Here is a 25,637-nt window from a genome sequence, read left to right as displayed (position 1 = left end):
CAAGGATGAAATGTGGGTATTGGTGGCTAAGGGGACACTTCTTCTTTTCCCTCTCTGGAAGCAGACAGCATCTTGCTTTGTTGCATTCGTGTGTGTGTGTGTGTGTGTGTGTGTGAGAGAGAGAGAGAGAGAGAGAGAGAGAGAGAGAGAGAGAGAGAGAGAGTATCATCAAAATGAGTCATTCAGATGGTTGGGCATGGAGAAGGGGAAAGACTAGTAACCAAAGGTTCCATTTGTTCCCTAATGCAGGGCCTTTTAGACAGACGGAATCTTGAATACAGACCACACTGTTCGCAACTACTGACAACTGTTCTTACCTTCTCTGAATGTCAATCTTTTCACCCATAAAATGGGAATAATAATAACAATTTCACTATGATGTTATTGTTAGGTAATGTGTATAATGCAGTTGAAACAAAACATCTCATCAGTTTCACAGCTTTCATTGAGTTATTTTCATATGCTATGCTAAACTCTGGAGATGCACATAAATGTTACTTCTCTTTTCTTTATTCCTCTCAGTGTCAGGATAATTATACTTTGCATACATATCTTTAAATGACATATTTTTGTAAATTAAGATGTCAATGACTATCACACCACTAGTTATATAGGAAGAGCTTAATAAATAACTGAACTAAATTAATGTGAACTTTTTTAACTATAAGAAATTTCTAAAAGACTTTGGAGATAAGAGTTTTTTTCCCAAATACTATTTCTTACCTTCTTCCATAGAAATTGCTGAGTACAAGCAAATGATTGAAGCAGGAGAGAAAAAAAGAAAACAATATCTGTGCTATAGTTTCTCAGATTAATTTACGATAAGAAATATACTGTGCAAAAATTATTCTAATTAGTATTCTGGGTTTATTCTCTAAAAATTCAGGGAAGATTTAGTAATAAAATGATAAATGAATACCTCATAAAAATGATACATTTGTGAGCCTTGTAGGAAATGGGGATCTACTTGCCACTGGTAAACCCCACCCTTTTCCATCCCAACTAGCTCTACAAGGGTAGCATTCTATGAATTTCTGAATTAACATGCTTAGTTCAGCATATTTTAGGAACCCAAATTTTGAATGGGAGGAAGGAAAGAAGACACAGAGATGGAGGGAAGGAGGGAGGGAGGGAGGAAGGAAAAGAGAGAGGGAAGACAACTATAAGTGTACCTTCAGTAAATAACTTTTTAATAACCATCTGCAAACTAACATCAGTAACACTTGATTAATAAAATTGCCTATTCCTTTGGACTTAGTAGCCTGCCCCTAATATATTTTGGTGGAGAGGAGGATATCATAAGATTTAGGCAGAGCAGAAACATACAAAATAATATTAATTGTAGAATCATCTACAATAGTTGAAAAGAAATGATCTTTTTAGTCATTTAGAAAAGAATTATATCTATCAGAAACATTCCATGAGAGAGGGGACCTTTAAGTCAGTGGTTCCAACCCTGAGGCTCATGGACCTAGAGATTTGTAAGGATAATAATACAGCATTGCAAACTATTTTCAGCATGGACTTCTAGAAGGTCTGATATAAATCACACAGGCCACACAAGCAAATTAAATCCCAACCAGAGTTTACACTACAGGTAATTATCAGATGCTAATTAGAAACTGTAATTAGCATTTTCATGTGCCTTTGATAAATAGAAAGTTTGGTTTAAAAAAAAAACTTTTTCAAAACATGGAAGAAGTAACTAAAATATCACTATGAAGATTGTGTCATGAAAAATGTTTCTGATAAGATGTTAAGTGGCTGTCAAGATGACCGAATAGGAACAGCTCTGGTCTGCAGCTCCCAGCAAGATCAATGCAGAAGGCAGGTGATTTCTGTATTTCCAACTGAGGTACCCGACTCATCTCACTGGGACTGATTAGACAATGGGCGCAGCCCACAGAGAATGAGCCAGCAGGGTGGGGCATCGCCTCACCTGGGAAGCACAAGGGGTCCAGGAACTCCCTTCCCTAACCAAGGGAAGCTGTGAGAGACTGTGATGTGAGGGATGGTGCACTCCAGCCCAGATACTATGCTTTTCCCACGGTTGTCACAACCCGCAGACCAGATTCCCTCGGGTGCCTACACCACCAGGGCCCTGGGTTTCAAGCACAAAACTGGGCAGCTGTTGGGCAGACATTGAGCTAGCTGCAGTTCTTTTTTTTATGCCCCAGGGGCACCTGGAACACAAGCAAGAGAGAACCATTCACTCCCCTGGAAAGGGCACTAAAGCCAGGGAGCCAGTGGTCTAGCTCAGAGGATCCCACCCACACAGAACCCAGCAAGCTAAGATCCACTGGCTTGAAATTCTCACTGCCAGCACAGCAGTCTAAAGTTGACCTGGGATGCTCGAGCTTGGTGGGGGAAGGGGCATCCACCATTGCTGAGGCTTGAGTAGGCAGCTTTCCCCTCACAGTGTAAATTAAACAAAGCCACCAGGAAGTTTGAACTGGGCAGAGCCCACCACAGCTCGGCAAAGCCGCTGTAGCCAGACTGATTCCTCCTCTCTGGCCAGGGCATCTCTGAAATAAAGGCAGCAGCCCCAGTCAGGGGCATAAATAAAAATTCCATCTCCCTGGGACAGAGCCCTTGGGGGAAGGGGCGGCTGTGGGCACAGCTTCACTACACTTAAATGTTCCTGCTTGCTGGCTCTGAAGAGAGCAGTGGATCTCCCAACACAGCACTGGAGCTCTGCTAAGGGACAGACTGCCTCCTCAAGTGGGTCCCTGACCCCTGTGCCTCCTGACTGGGAGACATCTCCCAGCAGGGGTCAACAGACACCTCATACAGGAGAGCTCTGGCTGGCATCTGGTGGGTGTTCCTCTGGGACAAAGCTTCCAGAGGAAGGAGCAGGCAGCAATCTTTGCTGTTCTGCAGCCTCATTGGTGATACCCAGGCAAACAGAGTCTGGAGTGGACCTCCAGCAAACTCCAGCAGACCTGCAGCAGAGATGCCTGACTGTTAGAAGGAAAACTAACAAACAGAAAGGAATAGCATCAACATCAACAAAAAGGATGTCCACAAAAAAACCCCATCTGATGGTCACCAATATTAAAGACCAAAAGTAGATAAATCCACAAAGAAGAGAAAAAAACCAGCATAAAAAGGCTCACCAGCAAGGGAACAAAACTGGACAGAGAATAAGTTTGACAAATTGACAGAAGCAGGCTTCAGAAGATGGGTAATAACAAACTCCTCTGAGATGAAGACGCATGTTCTAACCCAATGCAAGGAAGCTAAGAACTTTGCAAAGAGCTTAGAGGAATTACTAACTAGAATAACCAGTTTGGAGAAGAACATAAACGACCTGATGGGGCTGAAAAACACAGCATAAAAACTTCGTGAAGCAAACATGAGTATCAATAGCCAAACTGATCAAGAAGAAGAAAGGATATCAGAGATCAAAGATCAACTTAATGAAATAAACCGTGAAGACAAGATTAGAGAATAAAGAATGAAAAGGGATGAACAAAGCCTCCAAGAAATTTGGGACTATGTGAAAAGACCAAACTTATGTTTGATTGGTGTACCTGAAAGTGACAGGGAGAATGGAACCAAGTTGGAAAACACACTTCAGGATATCATCCAGGAGAAGGTCCTCAGCCTAGCAAGGCAGGCCAACATTCCATTTCAGAAAATACAGAGAACACCACAAACATACTCCTTGAGAAGGGCAACCCGAAGGCGCATAATCATCAGATTCATCAAGGTTGAAATGAAGGAAAAAATGTTAAGGGCAGCCAGAGAGAAAGGTTGGGTTATCCACAAAGGGAAGCCCATCAAATTCACAGCAGATCTCTCTGCAGAAACCCTACAAGCCAGAATAGAGTGGGGGCCAATATTCAACAATCTAAAGAAAAGAATTTCCAACCCAGAATTTCATATCCAGCCAAACTAAGCTTTATAAGTGAAAGAGAAATAAAATCCTTCATGGACAAGCAACTGCTAAGAGATTTTGTCACCACCAGGCCTGCCTTATAAGAGCTCCTGAAAAAAGCACTAAATATGGAAAGGAAAAATCAGTATCAGCCACAGCAAAAACATATCAAATTGTAAAGACCATTGACACTACAAAGAAACTGCATCAACTAATGGGCAAAATAACCAGCTAGTATCATAATGACAGGATCAAATTCACAGATAACAATATTAACCTTAAATGTAAATGGGCTAAATGCCCCAATTAAAAGACACAGACTGGCAATTTAAATTAAGTCAAGATACATCAGTGTGCTGTATTCAGGAGACCCATCTCATGTGCAAAGACAAACATAGGCTCAAAATAAGGGATGGAAGAAGATTTACCAAGCAAATGAAGAGCCAAGAAAAGCAAGGGTTGCAATCCTAGTCTCTGATAAAACAGACTTTAAACCAGCAAAGATAAAAAAAAGACAAAGAAGGACATTACATAATGGTAAAGAGATCAATGCAACAAGAAGAGCTAACTATCCTAAATATATATACACCCAATACAGGAGCATTTAGATTTATAAAGCAAGTTCTTAGGAATCTACAAAGATACTTAGAGTCCCACACAATAATAGTGGGAGACTTTAACACCCCACTGTCAATATTAGACAGATTAATGAGATGGAAAATTAACAAGGATTTTCAAGACTTGAACTCAGCTCTGGACCAAGTGGACCTAATAGACATCTACAGAACTCTCCACACCAAATCAACAGAATATACATTCTTCTCAGCACCACATCTCACCTATTCTAAAATTGACCACATAATTGGAAGTAAAACACTCGTCAGCAAATGCAAAGAACAGAAATCATAACAATCAGTCTCTCAGACCACAGTGCAATCAAATTAGAACTCAGGATTAAGAAACTCACTCCTGATGCCTGATGTAGGTGACAAGGGGATGCAGACTACAAACCACCATGTCATGTGTGTATCTATGCAACAACCCTGCAGGATGTGCACATGAAACCCAGAGCTTACAGTACAATTAAAAAAAAAAAAGGAAAAGAAAATACTTTTTAAAGAGAAAAAAAAAAGGAAACTCACTCAAAACCACACAACTAACTAATTGAATGAAACCGAACAACCTGCTCCTGAATGACTACCAGATAAATAACAAAATTAAGGCAGAAATAAATAAGTTCTTTGAAACCAATGGCAACAAAGACACAACGTACCAAAATCTCTGGGACACAGTTACAGCAGCAGTATTTAGAAGGAAATTTATAGCACGAAATGCCCACAGGAGACAGCAAGGAAGATCTAAAATTGACACTCTAACATCACAATTAAAAGAACTAGAGAAGCAAGAGCAAACAAATTCAGAAGCTAGCAGAAGACAAGAAATAACTAAGATCAGAGCAGAACTGAAGGAGACAGAGACATGAACCACCCTTCAAAATGTCAATGAATCCAGGAGCTGCTTTTTTGAAAAGACTGCTAGCCAGACTAATAAAGAAGAAACGAGAGAAGAATCAAAGAGACACAATAAAAAATAATAAAGGGGATGTCACCACTGATCCCACAGAAATACAAACTATCATTGGAGAATACCAAAATATCTGTATGCAAATAAACTAGAAAATCTAGAAGAAATGGATAAATTTTTGGACACATGCACCCTCCCAAGACTGAAACAGAAAGAAGATGAATCCCTGAATAGACCAATAACAAGTTCTGAAACTGAGGCAGTAATTAATAGCCTACCAACCAAAAAAAGACCAGGAATAGACAGATTCACAGCTGAATTCTACCAGAGGTACAAAGAGGAGCTGGTACCATTCCTTCTGAAGCTATTCCAAACAATAGAAAAAGAGGGACTCCTCCCTAAGTCGTGTTATGAGACCAGCATCATCCTGATAACAAATTCTGGCAGAGATGCAACAAAAAAAGAAAATTTCAGGCCAGTATTCCTGATGAACAATGATGTGAAAATCATCAATAAAATACTGGCAGCCGAGCCGGGCGCGGTGGCTCAAGCCTGTAATCCCAGCACTTTGGGAGGCTGAGGCGGGTGGATCACGAGGTCAGGAGATCAAGACCATCCTGGTCAACACGGTGAAACCCCGTCTCTACTTAAAATACAAAAAATTAGCTGGGCATGGTGGCGCGTGCCTGTAATCTCAGCTACTCAGGAGGCTGAGGCAGGAGAATTGCCTGAACCCAGGAGGCGGAGGTTGCGGTGAGCCGAGATCGTGCCATTGCACTCCAGCCTGGGTAACAAGAGCGAAACTCCATCTCAAAAAAAAAATAAAATAAAAAAATAAAAAAATAAATAAAAATAAATAAATAAATAAAATACTGGCAGCCACTTAAACTCAGCAGCCTTTATAAAGCTAATGAGAGACTACCAGGTTAGTGGGAGGAGAGGAGCCTGAATTCTGCTAAAGTATAGACTGTCATAAGATATGCAATTTCCCTAATAATTTCTGCAAATAACATCACTATTGTAGAACCTAAAATTGGCCTTTTGTGACATCTTTTTAGGTTTTTTCATGTCTGACACCTGTGACTCCATCTGGACCCACCAACTAATAGTTCCTGTGACTCCATCCAGAAGCAACTCAGTGCAAGAGGACAGCTTCAACTCCCTATGATTTCATCTCTGATCCAACCAATCAGCAGCAAGCACTCATTGCATGGCCACCTCTGCTCCCTCTCCCAAACTACCATTTAAAAACCCCTAACCTAGGGGCCTTCAAGGAGATTGATTTGAATAACAACTCTATCTTTCATGTGGCATGCTCAGCCTCACATCAATTGGACCCTTTCTTTACTGCAATGCCATGGTCTTTATTTGTGCAGCAAACAGGAAAAACATGTTGGGCAGTTGCAATACTCACATAGGGTTGATTTGAGGCAGGTGTGAGGCTGGTATGGCTGAGACCACCAGAATTCCCGTTGCTTCCTATGGGGAAAAATAAAAACTGTGAGACAAAAAACAAAATACAAAAAGCCAACCCCAGTTAACCCAGGTGAAAAGGTCCCAGGACAACCACAAACAGAATGTTAGAATTCTGGTGCCTTCACCCAAGTGAAAAGGGTAATCACTTCTCCAAATACATTGTCAAATACATTTTCCAAACATATAGCCTCTCTCATCTCTTTTTCTGCCTCACAGGATCTTTTCAGAACAACAAAGACCAAGAGTGAGAATCTTGCCCATGTTCACAAATTTGCACATGGAGTTTCAGTAAATGACCCATAGTAAGCTGCCTCTCAAGCATGTTAGCCTGTCTCTGCAGTCTCCTTCAAATTCTCATGAAATGTTCAGGTTTCTCTCTCAGACTGTTAGAGGCTCTCTACAGTTTCTTTAGATGACTCTGTTCCTTTCTTGATTTCTAGAATCACCCCTGGGCTCCAGGGCAAGGCTTCCCCTTTTCTTGGCACCCAAGACCTCTGTTGACTTCTTTGTCTTCCCTTGGGTCCCCCAGCAATTCCTTTGGGCAGATTTTTCTTGCCTTGCCTACTTCAAAGCAACTTTCTAAGCAAAGTTTCTCTTTCTTCTTCTTTATTCAACACTGTTTGGAGCAAGAGAAGACCTTGAAGATGCTCCATTCTTTGTATTCCCAGAACTGCAGCATCACCTTCACCTGGGAACTTGTGAGAACTGCAAATCTCAGTCTCCACCACAAAGCTTCCAAATTAGAATCTCTATTTTAATAAGAGCCCAGATAAGTCATATCTATGTCAAAGGTGAGAAGCTCTAATTTAATCTCTCAAACTTTGGAATGCATCCGAGGTTTTGTTAAAATGCAGATATCTGGGCCTCTGAGATCTCCTGCCTCCAACTCTCTGGAGATAAGGCCAGGGCATGTTTAAATCAAACTCTCCATGTGATTCTAATTCACAAGGCAGTTTAAAAGTGGCCAATTTAGTCCACCTTCCTCACTTTAGAAATGAGAAAAACGATCAAGGGTAGTCAAGCAATGTGATGGAGGTTGAACAGTTAGCAGCAGGAGGCATCTACGCTGTAATCTACAAAGTGATGGACTGGGAATCAAAAGACCTGGATTCCAGGCAAGCTTCCCCTCCTTAGGATCTTGGACAAATCTCCTAACATCTGAAATTTAGTTCCCCACTTATGAAATGGGGCTCAGTGCATTTGTGGGATTGTGGGGACTAAATGATATGTGAAACCTTACTGTAAACTCAATTAGCATGGATATGCAGGGCATTCAGATTCATTAATTATATAAAGAGATAACATATACACATAGCAAAAATCTTCACAGCATAAAAATGTAGGCCAAGTGTGGCTCACGCTTGTAATCCCAGCACGTTGGGAGGCCGAGACAGCGGATCACCTGAGGTCAGGAGATCGAGACCATCCTGGCCAACATGGCGAAACCCCGTCTCTACTAAAATACAACAAATTATCTGGGCGTGGTGGTGCACACCTATAGTTCCAACTACTCAAGAGGCTGAGGCAGGGGAATCACTTGAACCCGAGAGGCAGAGGTTGCAGTGAGCTGAGATCCAGGACTCCAGCCTGGCGACAGAGCAAGATTCCATCTCAAAAAAAAAAAAAAAAAAAAAAAAATGTAAGTCTTCTTCCCTTCCCACGCAGTTCCTTGTGCATTCTTCCAGAAATATGTTCTGCATAATTAAAGTGCTTTAATTCACAGCACATGCAGGCCTGAAACCAAGATTCTTGATGCCTAGTTAGGTGATGAGCTCTCTAAATATCTATGTTTCCTGTTTTTCAACCTTCTGTACCTTCCCTTGGCTACTCCATCGTTAATTTATCCAGTAGTCAGTAGTCTGCTCTCTATCTGTCTCTGTGTCTCTCATTCTCTATCAGCTTCCTCACAAGGCTTCATCTTTGCCTTTCTCCTCTGGGAGGTCCTGGTTTTTTATTCTTCTAGAATGATATCCTATAAGTCTTTATGTGTTCCCTCTGGAGGAAACTCCAGAGGAATGGGGCCTCTCACTGGAAAGTCATGTCCACTTGCCAAAAATATTTGCTACTCTGGTACAAACCAACAACATCTAACTCTCCCCATTTATAATATAGTCATCCAAACTCCTTTAGATGGGTATTATTTTCCACCAATATGCCCTTTTTGGAGAAGCCTTCCTCCTCACTCTTTCTCAGTCTTCTAAAATCAGATGTAATTTTCTACCTGTTGAAAGTAAAGACAAACAAGCAAAACAAAATCAAAACCCCCCAGCTACTTGCATTCAAATCTGTCACTCTTATAAAGAGCTCAGAAAGTATTTTATGTGCTCATTCACTCTTCCTAAGCACAATGCGGCTCTTCGTATCACTTCCTCTGAGCACCTGAGGTGCTTGGTGAAGATGCAGATTCCTGGCTCAGTCCATGTCTATTGAATCAGATCCTCAGGGAGGGAAGAGCAGAGCCCAGGAATCCATATTTGTAAAAATACCTAGCTCATTGTTACTCACAGTAAAGTTGGAGAGGTGGGAAGACAGAAAAATTGTAGATATCAAGGACCTCATTTATTGAGGCTCTAAAAAACTGACTTCTCAAAAGCCACATCCGCCTGTACTGGGGACAGGCCTCTTGTGCAGATGTGGCAGTAGGTTTAGTCTCAACAGCCTCTTCCAGTCCTCCGATGAGCCTCCTGGTTTTCTGAACGAGATTCAGGAGAACCCGAGGTGCCTTCCATCATTCTATCCCCAACAAGACATTTGTGTAGACTCTGCTATTGACATATTGCTTCTAAACAAAATTGTTTAATTTCTTATTTTCGTATTAGGTTTTCATGTGGCAACGACTCAAAGCAGCATGAGAACTTCCTATCATCCTTTATTTGTGTGCTACCCCAATAAACCCAAAATTGGGTTCTGTGTGCTCCTTGCAAGACCCCTACTGGACCCTCCTCACCCCTTTCTGACCTGAAACCATGGGTACTAATCTCATTAGCCCTTTTTCCCTGTTTATGTCCTTCAGCCCCCTAGCTCAGGTCACCTCTTATTCCTGTGCTTTAATACCTGTAAGACCCCTGCCACCCACCCATGCCGTCTGGAACTCACAGCAAATCTTCACCAAACTTTCTCAGACTTCAGCCTCTTCTTTGAGCCTTTCTTCTTGCTCTAACTGAAGCCCAACTCTCCCTGCGGTCTGCTTCCCCCGCGACCTTCAAGAGGAGGGGATGTTCCCTCTCCCACTCCCACTGGAGTGCTGGTGAAAGAGCTCTGGGGGAAGGGAGCCCTGACTCGGAGCCTCTGCTGATTTCTGCAGTGTTGATGCTCTCACCGTGGCTGATTTCAAGCTACCACCCTGACTTCGCTGAATGTGGATGTGTGAAGAGGTGGCTCATGTCAGATGGCTCCAGCACATCACTGTGTGGATGTGCCTTCCTTCCACCGGGCCTGGAGGTGGGGGATGTGTCCCTGCTTCTCATTCTCATTTCCAGATGATTCTTCCTCTTCTATAGGAGCCCCAGCTTTGAACATTATCCCACTACTTTTCTGGTAGCCATCGCCAGCTCACGCCTGCTCGCTCCCAGGTCTCAACAGTGTGCTGTCACAGTTCTCAATGACTTTATCACACATACAAATGTCCCTTCCAGCACCCTGGCCTCTTTGGTGCTTGATCTCCTCTTTTCCAATGACCTTTCCCTCATTCAGCCTCAGCCACTGCCTCCCACTGTCATACCCCAGACCTCATCAGTACCGATACCAGCAATTTCTCCTTCATTTTAACTTCCAGCATCCCTTTCTTCTACCAACACCTCCCATCTTCCCAGCCCCAATGCGCTGTTGACCTCATAAAGACCTGCGATCCATTGATCTTACTTCCTTCTCACCAATCCTCACCTGCTTCATTTCCTCATCTCCCTCCTAAGCAGCTTACCTGTCACACTCCATCCTATAATCTCTCCCTTGGCCCCCTCTTGATTTGCTGTTAAATACAACCCTCTGTCTAATCTGGACCCGAACCCCAGAAGCACTTCAAATGTATGACCTTTAACTTAAGAGGGAACTTAATGCTGACCATGCTATATTTTACCTAATCTGTTTGCTTTCCAACTCTCAAGGAAAATTTTCAGGCTTTCTACTCTCTTTCCCAATGTCTCCTTCCCCACCCTGCTCTCTGCTTCTGGCTTCTCATTTCACTGAGAAAATAACAGGAGAGAGCTTCCACAAGTGCCCGACATATGCTCCATCCTCAGCTGTGCCCTATACTCGGCCTTCCCTCTAGTACCATTTCTACAGATGAGCTGCTTATGCCTAGATTAGGCCAAGCCCTCTCCTTGAACACTAAAGCTTATCTCCTTCCGCCTGCTCAAAGACTTCGACAACAGCAATTCTCTTCTCTTTCTCCTGTATCATCAAAATGTTCCCTCTCGGCGGATTACTACGCCATCTAAACATTTCACTCACACCACTCCACACTCCCCTGTAGCTGTTTCTCCATTGTTCTGCTCTGCTTTATCCCAAAATATCTCAAAGAGTTTCCCACACTCATTGTCATCCATTTCTTCAAATCCCACTCTGATAAGGAGTTTGGCCCCATTCCTCCACTGAAATGGCTTTTATTAAGATCACTAATGACTGCCATACTGCTAAATCCAATGGTCAATTCTCAGCCTTCTCAGCAGAAGGTAATATAGCTAATGAGGGTCCCATACAGTCTTGATTTTCATCCTGCCTCATTGGTCCTTCCCTCCCAATATCCTTTACTCGTTCCATTTTTTCTTCTTGATCTCTTAACAGTGGCTGCACCTAGGACTGCTTCTTTCTATGTGCATACCCTCCCTTGGTATCTTGTCAACCCTCAGCCGCATAAGGTGAGGGTGGTGGGTTGAAATTTAGTAATTGGGGTCTCAACTCAGCCTTGAAAGATGAATCCTTTTTTGTCCTGGCCTGTGCTGGTTGCTATAATGAAGTACCATAAACTGGATCACTTATAAATGACAGAAATGTATTTGTTCTTAGTTCTGGATGCAGGGAAGTCCAAGATCGAGGAGCCAGTGGATTCAGTGTCTGGTGAGGGCCCACTCTGTGCCTCATAGATGGCGCCTGTTAGCTGTGTCCTCACATGGTGGAAGGGGCAAATAAGCTCCCCCAGGCCTCCTTTATAAGGCCACTAATCCCCTTCATGAGGGCAGCGCTCATGACCTAATCACCTCTTAAAGGCCCAGCTCTTAATACGATTGCATCTGGGATTAGGTTTCAACATATGAATTTTGGAGGGGACAGAAACATTCAGGCCATAGCACTTTTTTAGTTCAATTTTGTTTCCTAAGACTTTTCCCTATTTTCTAGCTGATACGATTATTCTCATCTCCTTGGTATTTAAGATGCTTAGGGTTTTATCAATAAGTTGACATTTGGATTTATAAACCGGTGTGTGTGTGTGTGTGCTCATTCATCTGCTTGTCTCTCTTGATCTCATCTTAACTGTGATAACAGAAGCCTGAGAAAAACATTTTGTTTCCTGATGGTTCAGCGCTGAGTCCAGGAGTGATGATGTTCCTTACCTCTTCAGAAGGTGGTTAGAAGGGACAAGCCCAGCACAGGTGGCAGGGTCTGAGATTTTTCGGGCCTGCCACCAGAGGGCGTCATTCTGGTCCACAATCTGGAGGATGTCCCCCTTCTGGAAAGGCAATCCAGCGTCCATGCAGGGGATGTCGGGATCCTCCTGGGGCCAGTACTCAGTCATGGCACGAACATACACCTGATGGCAGGTGCATAATGGCACTATCAGAAGAACCCTTGCACATGGGCTATCATGACTGAAAACCATTTCTCCCACTCCTCCACCTGCTACTCCTAACTTTCCTCTCCACCCTCACCAAAAAAGAGAACTTGGCTCCTGAGCCTAAGTACCATGACAAAAGGTATCTTTGGGAACAGAATCTCTTAGCCTATTGAAGTTTAGGCTCAAATTTTCACCATTTTTGATGTTGCTTCTTTACTTCTTAGTATCCCATCGTCTTTCCTTCTTTCTTTCCCCAATTTAATGATATTCTGTTATAAGCAGTATCCCATCTTCTTGTACTGTACTCATTTACTCATTTTTGCTTTTCAGGTCATCACTATTGAAAAATATCCAACACAGTCTTGAATCCACATCCAACAAAGTACAAAGGACAGGATTATTATGCATCATATTTAGTTGCTGTTACTTGGGGGATATACCGTGTGTGAGACTGAAGGCTCGGCAAATTCTTACCATCTTCTGGCTATTCACAGGAGGGTCAGAGACTGGAACCACCTTGAACATGATGGTGCCTCGAGACATGGCCTGGAGAATGAGAGAGGAGAAAGCATGAAGGATCATGGAGCTATCACGGTTACTGGGGCTCGGTAGACAGAGTTACAGTGGAATGTGTCCAGGCCTAATGGTGACATCACCCAAGAGCCCTTTCAAAGGGCTCTACGGCTGTCACCACCCAGAAATGGAAATTAGGAAGTAATTTACCCTGCGTCTGCCCTGCTGTGAGGCTCTGGGGTCACTGGTCTGCTAAAAGCCATGGGTCCGCTTTGTGACTGAGGTGGCCTCTTCCAGGGACCACCCCTCCACCACCACCACTGCCACACTGCTAACAGAAACACCCCATCCAGCAAGGTTTTCTTCACACAGTCCCTGGGGAGAGAGGATCTCTGTCTGACTTTCCCTCCTTATACCCTTGCTCAGTAAGCATTTCCTGAATGCCTGTTTCTACACCAGATACCCCAGTCTGATGGGAAGAAGAGGCTCCTAGGTTTTCTGGGAGAACTGACAACCTTCCAAACTAATGGTAGAAATAGGGAGCTCTCAGACTGGGGAAAGGAAGAATTCCCCTGTTACATGCACTGTGACAGGCATTAAACATCTAGAGATTAAGACCCTGTTTGTACTCAGGAATTTCATAATCCCACTGTCCCGGCAACATCACAGCTGGTACCAGGTGGGAGAAGCCATGCATACGTGTGATTTCTAGTACTTCAAGCTTCCTTTGCAGTACCTTCTATACCACACAGAATCTTGCGGCAGTGGCTCACGACGTATTTAGGTGCTGGTCTCACAGCACCACTCCTCACCTCAGTCTCTAAGTCACTGCTATGAAATCCTAGCAGGGACCCAGCTTGAGAACCACTGGTCTATGCATGATACCATACAGTGATCAACACAGGCCCCACACCTGGGCTGTGCATGGGGGAGGCGGGAGGGGCATGCTGCTATGGTTATTAACAGCTGAACCGCCATTCAGGGAATGGCTTGAAGGGCAGGAATAGGAACCTGAGAGAGAGCAAATGCTCATTGATCAGGTTATCAATCCTTAGCTCCAACCACAAGGAACAGTGGCAGGGCCACCAAGGATGTTCCCATCCCTATATGCTGCTGTCTGGTGACTCCTTTCTTCCCCCAAAGCTGCCCTCGAGGAAGATGTTAAACATTTCAGCTGTAGAAGTGTTTGTGGGGGAAGGAATGGTTTGCTCAGGTTCAGACTCTCCTATAAAGACTCACTCTGTCCACCCCAGGCTCAGTTTCCAATGGAGCAACCCAGGTGATGAGGGAGCTGGGCTGGGGGCCCTGGCAGTCTTCCCGAGGCTGAAGGAGGAAGGAGCAGCTTGGGACAGGAAGTTTCCCAGCCAGGACCAGAACTTCTCGAAGTAGAGGGGGGAGATCAGCAAGCAACAGGGGTGACAGACAAGGTCTGGGAGCCTGGAGGGAGGAAGCTGCCAAGAGAACTCGAGTCCCTGGCACATCCCAGTGGGCACACGTGGGCTTGATGGGCCCAGTTCAGCCTTGGCATTTCACCAAGACATGACCAAAAAGGCAAAAAGATTTACCAGAATATGGATCACTTGTTCAGGGTCCAGTCCCTCAACTGAAACTCCGTTCACTTCTACCAGTTTGTCTCCAGCATAGAGCAACCCTAGGCAGACAGTAACACGAAAGAAAGAAAGATACAAAGAAGTCGGATAAAAATAGCAGCAGCTACCCCAATAGCTATTTAACAAACTCCCTAACCGAAGCACGCTCTAAAATGTTTAATTTAATATAAGATAATAATATAAAATAAAACTGGTTATCCCAACTTACACCACCACCAGAAATGTGTGAGCAGTCCATTTTTCTACCTCGTCACCAATAGTTGGCATTGACTTACGGAAATATTTTTATTTTTGCTAACCTGATGTTATAAAGTAGAACCAGAACACTGGTAAGAAAATATCACTAAAAACAAAGATGTCAGAGTCAGTAAAGGACAGATAAAAAGGAAACGGTGTGGGTGTTCCTCAAAAGAGAAAATGTGGAGAAACTTGAGGTTTAAGCTAAGACTTGAGAAATGTGAGGTCAAACAGTGAAAACAGTGGAGTTGTCAGGTGGTTGAGAGAAGTAGCAGGATGACGTCGTGGAACAGAAACCAAGGATGATAAAGAATTCAAGAAAGGAATCAATAGCATCAGATGTGGTCAAGAAGTAGAAATAAAACTGAGAAGGGGCCAGGTGTGGTGGCTCATGCCTGTAATCCTAGCACGTTGGGAGGCTGAGGTGAGTGGATCACTTGAGGCCAGAAGTTAGAGACCAGCCTGGCCAACATGACAAAACCCCGACTCTACTAAAAATACAAAAAAAAAAAAAAAAAAATAGCGTGGGGGTGGTGGTACATGCCTGTAATCCCAGCTACTTGGGAGACTGAAACAAGGAAATTGCTTGAACCCAGGAGGTGGAGGTTGCAATGAGCAGTGTGATTGCCCCACTGCACTCCAGCCTAGGTGACAGAGTGAGACTCTGTCTCAAAAAAAAAAAAAACCTAAGAAGGAAGAAAGGGCCAGTGGACTTAGCAACTATGAAATCCTTGGTATTTACAATGAGAATGCTGAGGTACAAAGCATGTGCCAGGTTTAGGGGTTTGGGGTAGTGAGAATGTACAGCAGGTTAGAACCACGCATTTCAGAAGCACAACAGTAGCCAGGTGTGGTAGCTCACGCCTGTGATCCCAACACTCTGGGAGGCCAAGGCAGGAGGACTGCTTGAGCCCAGGAGGTTGAGACCAGCCTGGGCAACATAGCAAGACCCTATCTCAACAAAAAAAAAAAACAGAAAATTTGGCTGGGCATGGTAATGTGCACCAGTGGTCCCAGCTTCTAGGGGGCTGAGGTGGAAGGATCGCTTGAGCCCAGGCAGTTGAGGCTGCGGTGAGTCATGATTATACCACTGCACTCCAGGCTGAGTGACAGACTGAGACCCTGTCTCAAAAAAAAAAAAAAAAAGTTTAAAAAAGGACAGCAGTGAAAGGATAAAAATCTGGTTAACTGGCAGAAAGTGTGAGTAAAAGGCATTTCAAGATGGGAAAGAGCTATGCCCTTCTGAAAGTAGGACAAAGTGCAGAGAAAAAGTTGGAAATAGAGCCAGGCAGATCTGGACTTGAATTCTGACTCAAACAGTATAACTTTGAGCAAGTTAGTTTCATCATCTCTTTGAGCCTCAGTTTCCTCACCTATAAAATGGCATGATAACACTTACCTTTGAGGTTGCCTTGAGAATGTAAACTGAGAGACTTTAATGTGGTACTTAGAATGGGAAGGACTCAGTGGGGAGGAGTAACATTTCTCTGGAATATTTGTTTCCTTCTTTCTTTCCTGCTTTATCCAAGCAATTGAACTTACTAAAGCCCTGACCCAAGTTAAGAAAGAGGGGTTTCTCTGGAAAAAAGCCTGAACAGTAAAGGGTTTCCTGTTTTTCTGGTAGCACTTGATCCCTACTGCTCCAGCTTACCACTCCTCTCTGCCAGCCCACCATGGATGACCCTGGCCACCAAGATGTCTCCTGTCATCTCATGTCGCTTGATGGTGGCTCCCTGAAGAGAGAATAGATGAGATCCCTCTGTTACCTAATATGACCATTTTTCAGGTGGCTTGAAAAATCCCTCAATCAGTGCAGCTCTGATCTTTCAAACAATGCTATTCATGCCAACCAGGAACAGAGGGGCGACATAGTGCCCTGTGGCCTGTCAGCTATGCACGCCATCAGAAAGTAAAGGCCATTCAACTTTGGCATCCTGTGGTGTCACTCCAACTATGTAGACATAACATAATAGATTCTTCCAAAGATACAGAAACCTCCCTCGATTAAAACCTAATTAAAGAAACTATTCTTAGAAAATCAAATTAATGCCTTCCTTAGCTTCTCATTAACATAGGAGGAAACAGGCAAATGCATTGGAATTGAGTGAAATACATGCATAGGTCGGAAAGCCAAATATTAAAATCAAACAGATATGTCTTATTGCTCACAAAAATGTCTTATAAATCTCACCTTGCTTTTCACAAAAGAAAAATGGCAGATATCTTTCCTTAACAAAAACACTATGACTTGTAACATATTTGAAACCACAGGCAAAACTTGCAGAGTTTAAAGCTGTTATTTTCATTGTATGTGCCCAAGTAACCATAGATATAGTTTGGTTCACAGTTAACCTAGGCATATCCTAAATAGAAAGATACAAAGTGATTTCCTTACCAGGGGCTGTTGGTTTTTTACCAAACAAACAATCCTCATTGCTTCCTCACTCTCAGGGATATTGTCTGGCAGTGGAGGGAGAAGGGGTTCAAAATCTTTCTGAGCTATCGTGTCATGGGCGCTGAGCAAGGCCTGGGCACAGGGAAAGAAAAGGTGAGCAAATGTCACACATGAGCCATACCCCTCTAGAAGATAGTGACTCAATACTATCTAAGACATACAACCACAACAAACACCAATACAGCCATGCCAGACACAGTGCAAAGCATTTTACAGGAATGAATTCAATCTTCACAATAATTCTATGAGGCAGGTACACTAATTGTCCTCAATTTGTAGATAAGGAAATAAGGTACAGAGAGGTAAAGCCATGCACAATACACTCTTTCATTTCTGCTAAAATGTATTATACCATGACATTCTTATTTCCTAGCAGCCCATGTAATCTGTGGTGCTCCTATGGAGTTTGAACTATAAAATAACTTTTGTAATAGTCTCCCTAATTAAGGTAGAATGAAGGGCAGTAATCAAAATATCTTGTTGACTTAATTTGTCAGTAACACCCAAAGGCTCATGTGGTACACAATGAGAAGTTTAGGATATGATCAAAGAGTTTCTCTGACTAGCCCACTAGGTTAAGTTTTTCATTCCATGGGATGGGGAAGCAGTCCTTCGGCAGCCCTGACTGAGCTGGAATTTAGCTGGCATGCAGAAAATTCTCTAAGTAGTGTGTGCTGTTGAGGATATTTGATGACTGATGGTTACGTTGTGAACTATAATTTTTGACTGCTAAATTTCAGCACTCCAAATGCAGACATTCTCTTAAAGTTCTAATTTATTGATAAATTGGTCTCAAATCTGTAAGTACCAAGAGATAGGTTTCTGTTCCACAATCAAATGTTCTTCATAGACCCTCTCACACAGATAATCATCATTATACTGTGTATTCCAAATACCTTCACACACATTATCTAAAACTTAAAATAATGCCACTTTGGAAAGGAAACATGGAGCTATTCCTCTATAACTAGAACGTTCCCTGTTTGCTACCCAAGATTTTTAGATGAGCAATAGCTTTGTAGAGGAAACAAGGGACCATGGAAAGTTCTGGATGCCTCCTCCTAAACACAGCAGGCTTGGCTGCATGATTGACAACACTGAGCTAGTCACGTCTGAGTCCCACATATTTAAGTATAATCTGTTGGTCACTCATGTACAGTAACAGAACAACTATTCAGAGAGAACATTTTCCATCACATACATTTCTCCTTCCCAGCTTTGTCTATGTGCCAGATGCGGACATCTTGTCTATCTTAGCAGGAACTTGCCTTAAAGTGTGGAGCCTGGAGTGCTTGTCTCAGCTCTTGGATCTCAGGGGAAGTAGGAGTTTCACGTAACAACTCCACTACCTGGTTCATGGAAAAAGCATACATTATAAAATTAAAAAGAAAAAATCTTTGTCACCTACTTAACCTCACCCAGGCTCGATAACATATATACTGACTAATATTATATTTACCTTTAAAAAGCTATTTTTATTAGAGCCTTGTTTTTCATCTTTAAAGCCAGAACCTACAATCCTTCTTTATTCATTAAAATTGCTACTTTACCACAGCAAATAGAATTCAAGATCTGAGATGTATCTAAGCCCAATGCCCCATCCTGGCACATAAGCATGGAGGATGTACCAATTTTGTAATAGCATGTGAACCAAGGCACTTTTCCTCCTGTGCCTCTTAAAACATAATAGCTGTTTGCTGATGTCAATGCTCTGCAGGCTTGCGAAGCTATATGAGTTTCTCTAGGAACGTACCTGGGGAACTCAGATAGCTTAATCCCATGGGATGTTCCATTCTTCAAATAGAAAATGGGAATAATAATTTCTATTTCAGATTATCAGTTGATTAGCAATTTTAATGCTTGTTATAGTAAAAAGTGCTAGGCAGAAAATAATTCTGATCTCTCTGCTGTGGTTTCAGTGGTAGATCTGCTTTCAGAGAACATAAGACCTTTAAAGACTTCAGTCAGCCCTCTTACATACAGTCAAAGGAAAACAAGCAGTTTACAAAGCTTTGTCTCCACTCAGTAGGATTACAACTGAATAAAATATTATGCGTGTGCTTTTCCTGTGGATGACTGAGAACAATTTGAGTTGTTGATTACTGGAATGGAGAGCAGAGTTCTTTCTTTCTCTTTAGCTACTTCTCCTAATGTGGTTTGGGCAATAAATAATAAAATGGATTATATTTATTCATTCATTCAACAAATATTTATTGAACGCTACTGTGTGCTGGGCACTGTTTTAGGTGATGTGAAAACAGCAGTAAACAGGTAGACAAAAATCTCCATTCTCATGGAGTTTACGTTCTAGGGAGGGAACACAGACAACAAATGAAATACGTGAGTAAAATCATTTTGTTTGATGGTGACAAGTGTTAAGAAAAATAAACCAGGAAAGGTGCCTAGGGAATGCTAGGAGGGGCACGATTTTTGATAGGTGACCAGGAAAAGCCTCACTGAGAAGGTGGCATTTGAGTGGAGACAGGAAGGGGATGAGGGACACATCATGTGGATACCTGGGCAGGAGCAGTGCTGACACAGGGAAATTCCACAGGCAGAAGCTTGTTTTTGTTGTTGTTGTTGGTTTGTTTTTTGCTTTTTTTGTGTGTGAGACAGAATCTCTGTCACCCGAACTGGAATGCAGTGATGTGATCTTAGCTCACTGCCACCTCCACCTCCTGGGTTCAGTGATTCTCATGCCTTAGCCTCTGGGATTACAGGCACGCACCACCATACCCAGCTAATTCTTTCATTGTGTGTGTATTTTTAGTAGAGATGGGGTTTTGCTATGTTGGCCAGGCTGGTCTTAAACTGCTGGGCTCAAGTGATTTGCCTGCCTCAGGTTCCCAAAGTGCTGGGATTATAGGCATGAGCTACCGCACCTGGCCTGATGAATTTAAACAACAAGGGGTCAATGTGGCTGGAGCAGAGTGAGTGGGGAAAACACTGAGTGTGAAGTTACACAGCTTGATTGTGTTCAGCTATGTAAGAACATAGGTGTAGTGTGGCTCATGCCTGTAATCCCAGCACTTTGGGAGGCCAAGGCCGGTGGATGGCTTAGGGTCAGGAGTTCGAGACCAGCTTGGCCAATATGGTGAAATCCCGTCTCTACCCCAAATACAAAAGTTAGCCAAGTGTAATGGGTTCCCATAGTCCTAGCTACTGAGGAGGCTGAGGCATGAGAATTGCTTGAACCCAGGAGGCAGAGGTTGCAGTGAGCTGAGATCATGCCACTACATATCAGCCTGGGCAACAGAGTAAGACTAGGTCTCAAAAAAAAAAAAAAAAGAGAGAGAGAGAGAGAGAGAACTTCGGTGTTTACTCTGAGACAGGAAGTCATTTGAAGGGTTTGAGTGTTAGTGAAGAAGTGACTTGATCTGACTTGCTTTCAAAGGGGATATCTTTGGTTGCCAAATTGAGAGTAGACTACACAGGAGCAAGAGTGAACACAGGAGACCAGGTAGGAGGCTATTTTGCAGTTATCTATGTAAGAGATGATGATGATGATATGGGGTTGTAAGATCCTGGATATACTTTGAAAGTAGAGCTGAGAGGATTTGCTGTCTGATTGGGTATGAGGTATCAGAGAAAGAGAGTCAAAATGACTTCAAAGATTCTGAGCTGAGCACTGCAAAAACAGAGGCTTCATTTCTGAGATAGAAAAGGCTGCCAGAAGAATGGGTGGGGGTGACTGGCAGGTGGGGAAGCTCAGAAGCTCAGTTTAGAACATGTGAACTTGGAGGAGTCCATTAGACACCCAAGTAAGATGGAGAAGAGGCAGTTGGATATTTGAGACTGGAATTTGGGGAAATCTCCAGGATCGAGATATAAATCTGAGAATTATTACTATAACATCACCCTGTTTATGTAGGCCAAATAGAATACAAGGTTTAGGAAACAAAAAAGAAATGGACACGTGGTAAAAATTATGTAGGTGCCAGTCAGGGAGTGTTTCAACTTGGGGAGATATCCAGCCAATGTTCCTCCTTATAATAAAGTTCAATTAAAAACATTTATTAGGTGCATAATCATCAATACAACTTTTCCTTAGAGACTTTCATTCATTTGAACTAGCAATGCAGGTAAAATGGCACTACACCAGAGCTCTACTGGGCTGTGGAATAAAATCTCCTTACCTCATAGGATAATGCCTGTGCATGGGGTGTGGCAGGAACTAGTTTCTTTTCTTTAAATTCCTGAAGGCAGTCATAAATCTGCAGAAGGACAATGGAGAGGAAATTGACATTGATAATATGACTATTACCATTTTGGATTTAAGACTCTCAAAGGGAAGAAACAGCCCAGGCCACTGCACCAATAGCTGAACAGCATGGCATGTGTTGGTGTTTAATAAGCTGTGTGTCTAGTTGCCAAAGAGAAATGAACTTGAATTTGGTGGCCTTGTACTTCAAAGTCTTAATTATTGGGTGCCACTGGGGAATTGATCTTCCTCAAGCATTTCAGTAATAAAAAGAAATTCAAACTTTTATTCTTGTTAAATAGAATGAGGGTAGGCTCTCTGGGACGGAATCCAATGGGGATGTGTAGATGATGCGTAAAGGGGCATTTTAAAGGAGGGGCCCTTGGGGACCAGACACCTGTGAGGACCCCTGTGTTGGTCACCTGCACAGCACGTGAGCTGCGTGGCTCAGGGCCACTGGAGGTTCTGAATAAAAGGTGGGCATGCTACATATGCTTTTCTGTATTCTGCTTTGCTCTTTGGGGCTGTTTTCCATTCATCTCCTAATTCTCCAGTACAAGTTCTTTTTTTTTTTTTGAGACAGAGTCTTACTCCGTCACCAGGTGCTAGGCTGGAGCGCAGTGGCACAATCTCGGCTCACCGCAACCTCCGCCTCCTGGGTTCAGGCAATTCTCCTGCCTCAGCCTCCCGAGTAGCTGGGACTACAGGCGTGCGCTACCATGCCCAGCTAATTTTTTTTTTGTATTTTTAGTAGAGACGGGGTTTCACCATGTTGGCCCAGATGGTCTCGATCTCTTGACCTCGTGATCCGTCCGCCTCGGCCTCCCAAAGTGCTGGGATTACAGGCGTGAGCCACTGCGCCCGGCCCAAGTTCATTTTTTAACACTAACTTCATCTCTGCAGACCCTTGGGAATTTTTTTTTCCATATCAAGATTCAGGGTTGGGTTGAGAACACCAAAGCCTGCCTAGCTCTGCATTGCAGCCCTTGATCTTATTTTAGGAATTGAGTTTATCTTACAGATGAAGAAATAAAGCCCAAGGGGCCAGCTCAGGCCCCAGCCTTTTCTGTCCAGATCTATGATGATGCTGCTTCCCTGCTCTATCTCAGGGCCAACACTCAGGTTTACCTGGAAGTGATCAAGGCTGATTGGATGACTCACCAAAGGCCTAGCAGTGGTGAGCAAGGGCAATGCCCACCATGAAATGAAAACTTCTATCTTAGCTGATCCTGTGGGACAATGCCTGATAGAAATCAGGTGTTTTAAAACAAGTGCTGTGAGTACTACTTTTTCATGCCAAAGATGTTGCCACTTTTATTGTATAATATTAACACGCATTACAAGACAGACCACATTTCACACGTAAGTGAAGGACATACCCACATCCCCCCAAAAAATAATTTCAAAAGCATCTTCCTTAATAATATTTGTTCAGAACAACAAAATTATAGTAGTGGCATCTACTAGATAGTGGATGCTATTTTTCTAGTATCTACTAGATGCTATTGTATAGTGCATGGAATTTTAGCCAAATTAAAAATAATAAACTTTATTTACTCTATTTTATTTATTTATTTTGAGATGGAGCATCTCTCTGATGCCCAGGCTGGAGTTCAGTGGCTCAATCTCATCTCACTGCAACCTCTATCTCCCAGGTTCAAGTGATTCTTGTGCCCCAGCCTTCCGAGTAGCTGGGATTACAAGTACATGCCACTGCATCTGGCTAATTTTTTTGTATTTTTTATAGGGGCAAAATTTTTTTGTATTTTTAATAGAGGCGGGTGGATCACGAGGTCAGGAGTTCGAGACCAGCCTGACCAACATGGTGAAACCCTGTCTCTACTAAAAATACAAAAATCAGCTGGGTGTGGTGGCACACACCGGTAATCCCAGCTACTCAAGAGGCTGAGGCAGGAGAATTGGCTTTAACCTGGGAGGCGGAGGTTGTGGTGAGCTGAGATGGACCACTGCACTCCAGCCTGGGTTACAAAGTAAGATGCCATCTCCAAAAATAATAATAATAATAATAATAATAATAATAATAATAAAACAAAACAAAAATTAGCCGGACGCGGTGGCATGTTCCTGTAATCCCAGCTATTCAGCAGAATCGCTTGAACCCAGGAGGCGGAGGTTGCAGTGGCTTCCCTGAGAGAATGCTGTGGGTTTTTGGGCTCCAATCTCTTAAAGAATAAGTGGGGGGACCACTGCAGGTGCACCGCATGCTCCTAAAAGTAAATATCGGACCCAAGAAGTGTTGCAGAAAGGTGATTTTATTTAGGTAGAGGAAAGAGAAGGAAAAGGAGAAGACTTCCACGAAGAGTGTGGAAGGGGATTCCAGGAGGGAAATCCTAGAGCAGAAAGGGAGCTCTCACCATGTGGGAGGGGATTCCACAGAGCTGGAAATCCGGAGTGGGTGAAGGAGCAGGAGAATTCATCCTAGGAGAAATTCCCACCTTCCCAAGTTCCTCTGGCCAATGAAAGGAGTTCCTTTAAACTTCCGCTGGGGTGATTGACTCTTAGTTTCTTCCCGCAAACATAAACCGTTAAATCTCCCAGATGGAGAGAGATGGGAGGGGGTACGGCGCTGGGAAATTTTTGCCCTTAAAACTACGCCCCCTCGTGGACCCGGAAAAAGAACACCTTCCCTCAAGATCAGGCCAGCGTACTCCATCCAGCCTTGGCAACAGAGTGAGATAGTGTCTTTAAAAAAAAAAAAAAAAAAAAAAAAAAAAGGTAAAGTCTTTGGGAGGTGACAGGTCATCAGGTCTCTGCCCTCATGAATATGGAATTAATGCCCTGTACAAGAAACCTCAGAGAGCTGGCTATTCCCTGCCACTATGTGAGAACACAGTTACCATTTATGAACCAGAGAGGGAGCCCTCAACAGACACTGAATCTGCTGGCGACTTGATTTTGCACTTTCTGGCCTCCTGAACTGTGAGATATCAATTTCTGTTGTTTATAAGCTATTCAGCTATCCAGCCTGAACGGACTAAGGCAGTGGTTTTCTATAGACTCCCCACAACCCCTTCAGCAAGCAAAGGCTTCCAAGCAAAGCAGCACTCACCTTTAGCAGAGCCTGCAGCCACGGCGAGTGGAGGAGATCATACAAGAGACATACTCCATTCACGTCCCGGCTGTAGAACAGACTCAGCTCTTGCAGCACAAGCCTCAGGATCTGGGAGAGGCCTAGGAAAGGAAGAGAGAGCAGAGATGGGGTGGCAGGTGTGGGTGTAACTGTGAAAGGCAGCTCGGAAAGGCACGCTCTGGGCTCTCACGAGGAGTGGAAATGACACTGGATTTCAGGCCAAAAGATCTGGCTTTAAGCCCTGTTCCATCTCTTTGTGAACATCACAAAGTCACATAACTATCCAATTATCCAGTTTCTTTGCCCAAGATGAGAAGGTGCTAGCTTTGTCATAGTGTCATTCTGAATATTAGGTAAAATAATGGATCACGACGTGCAGATGTAAGATGTCATGAAAGGAAAATGATTGCTTTCCCCTCCCCCATCTTACCAGCCTGTCGTTTATCCCCAAATTATCTAGTTATGTTCTGTATCCTCTTTCTCTAACTCAAACGTAAGAGTCATTTCTTCCTTTCAAAAAATTCTTATTAGGAGTGATACTGAAAAATGTTAACTCCCAATAGATCTTTAATGCAAATCTCAGTATTCTCCTGATTAAAGGGTCTAAACAGATTTCAGTAAATATTCTATTTTTTTACAGTATTTTCATAGTGTTAGAGTGATATTTTAAATGTGAACAACTTAAGAAATTCTAAGTTTTATATAAAATATTGTTGGGTAAAGGAAAAAAAGTTTTTGAATCCACCATGTCAATTTATTTCCTTCCTGCCTTCAACTTTGCTCTTAAAAGTTATCACTGGCAGGGCAGTCATGCAACCAAAAGTGTACAGATCCTTATAGGATTCACAGTAAATCTGTCAGAATTTCTGCCTATTCATTT

General features: G+C 43.0%; 1 protein-coding gene across 1 annotated transcript in view; it reads right to left on the bottom strand.

Annotated features, from left to right (window-relative positions):
* MPP4 (MAGUK p55 scaffold protein 4) overlaps positions 1-25,637 on the bottom strand; it is a 55,326-nt gene that overhangs the window by 23,027 nt on the left and 6,662 nt on the right. Inside the window, exons 2-11 of the mRNA XM_003925648.4 lie at positions 24,737-24,858; positions 21,602-21,679; positions 18,734-18,814; positions 17,406-17,537; positions 16,662-16,743; positions 14,729-14,814; positions 13,125-13,196; positions 12,430-12,626; positions 6,819-6,883; positions 724-741 (exon numbers count right to left, since the gene is read on the bottom strand). Coding sequence (XP_003925697.2) covers positions 724-741; positions 6,819-6,883; positions 12,430-12,626; positions 13,125-13,196; positions 14,729-14,814; positions 16,662-16,743; positions 17,406-17,537; positions 18,734-18,814; positions 21,602-21,679; positions 24,737-24,858 — 933 coding nt within the window. The remainder of the gene's footprint in view (positions 1-723; positions 742-6,818; positions 6,884-12,429; positions 12,627-13,124; positions 13,197-14,728; positions 14,815-16,661; positions 16,744-17,405; positions 17,538-18,733; positions 18,815-21,601; positions 21,680-24,736; positions 24,859-25,637) is intronic.

Source organism: Saimiri boliviensis, chromosome 5, assembly GCF_048565385.1.
Source record: "Saimiri boliviensis isolate mSaiBol1 chromosome 5, mSaiBol1.pri, whole genome shotgun sequence".
Lineage (NCBI taxonomy): Eukaryota > Metazoa > Chordata > Mammalia > Primates > Cebidae > Saimiri > Saimiri boliviensis.
This window is presented reverse-complemented; position numbering and strand designations above follow the sequence as displayed.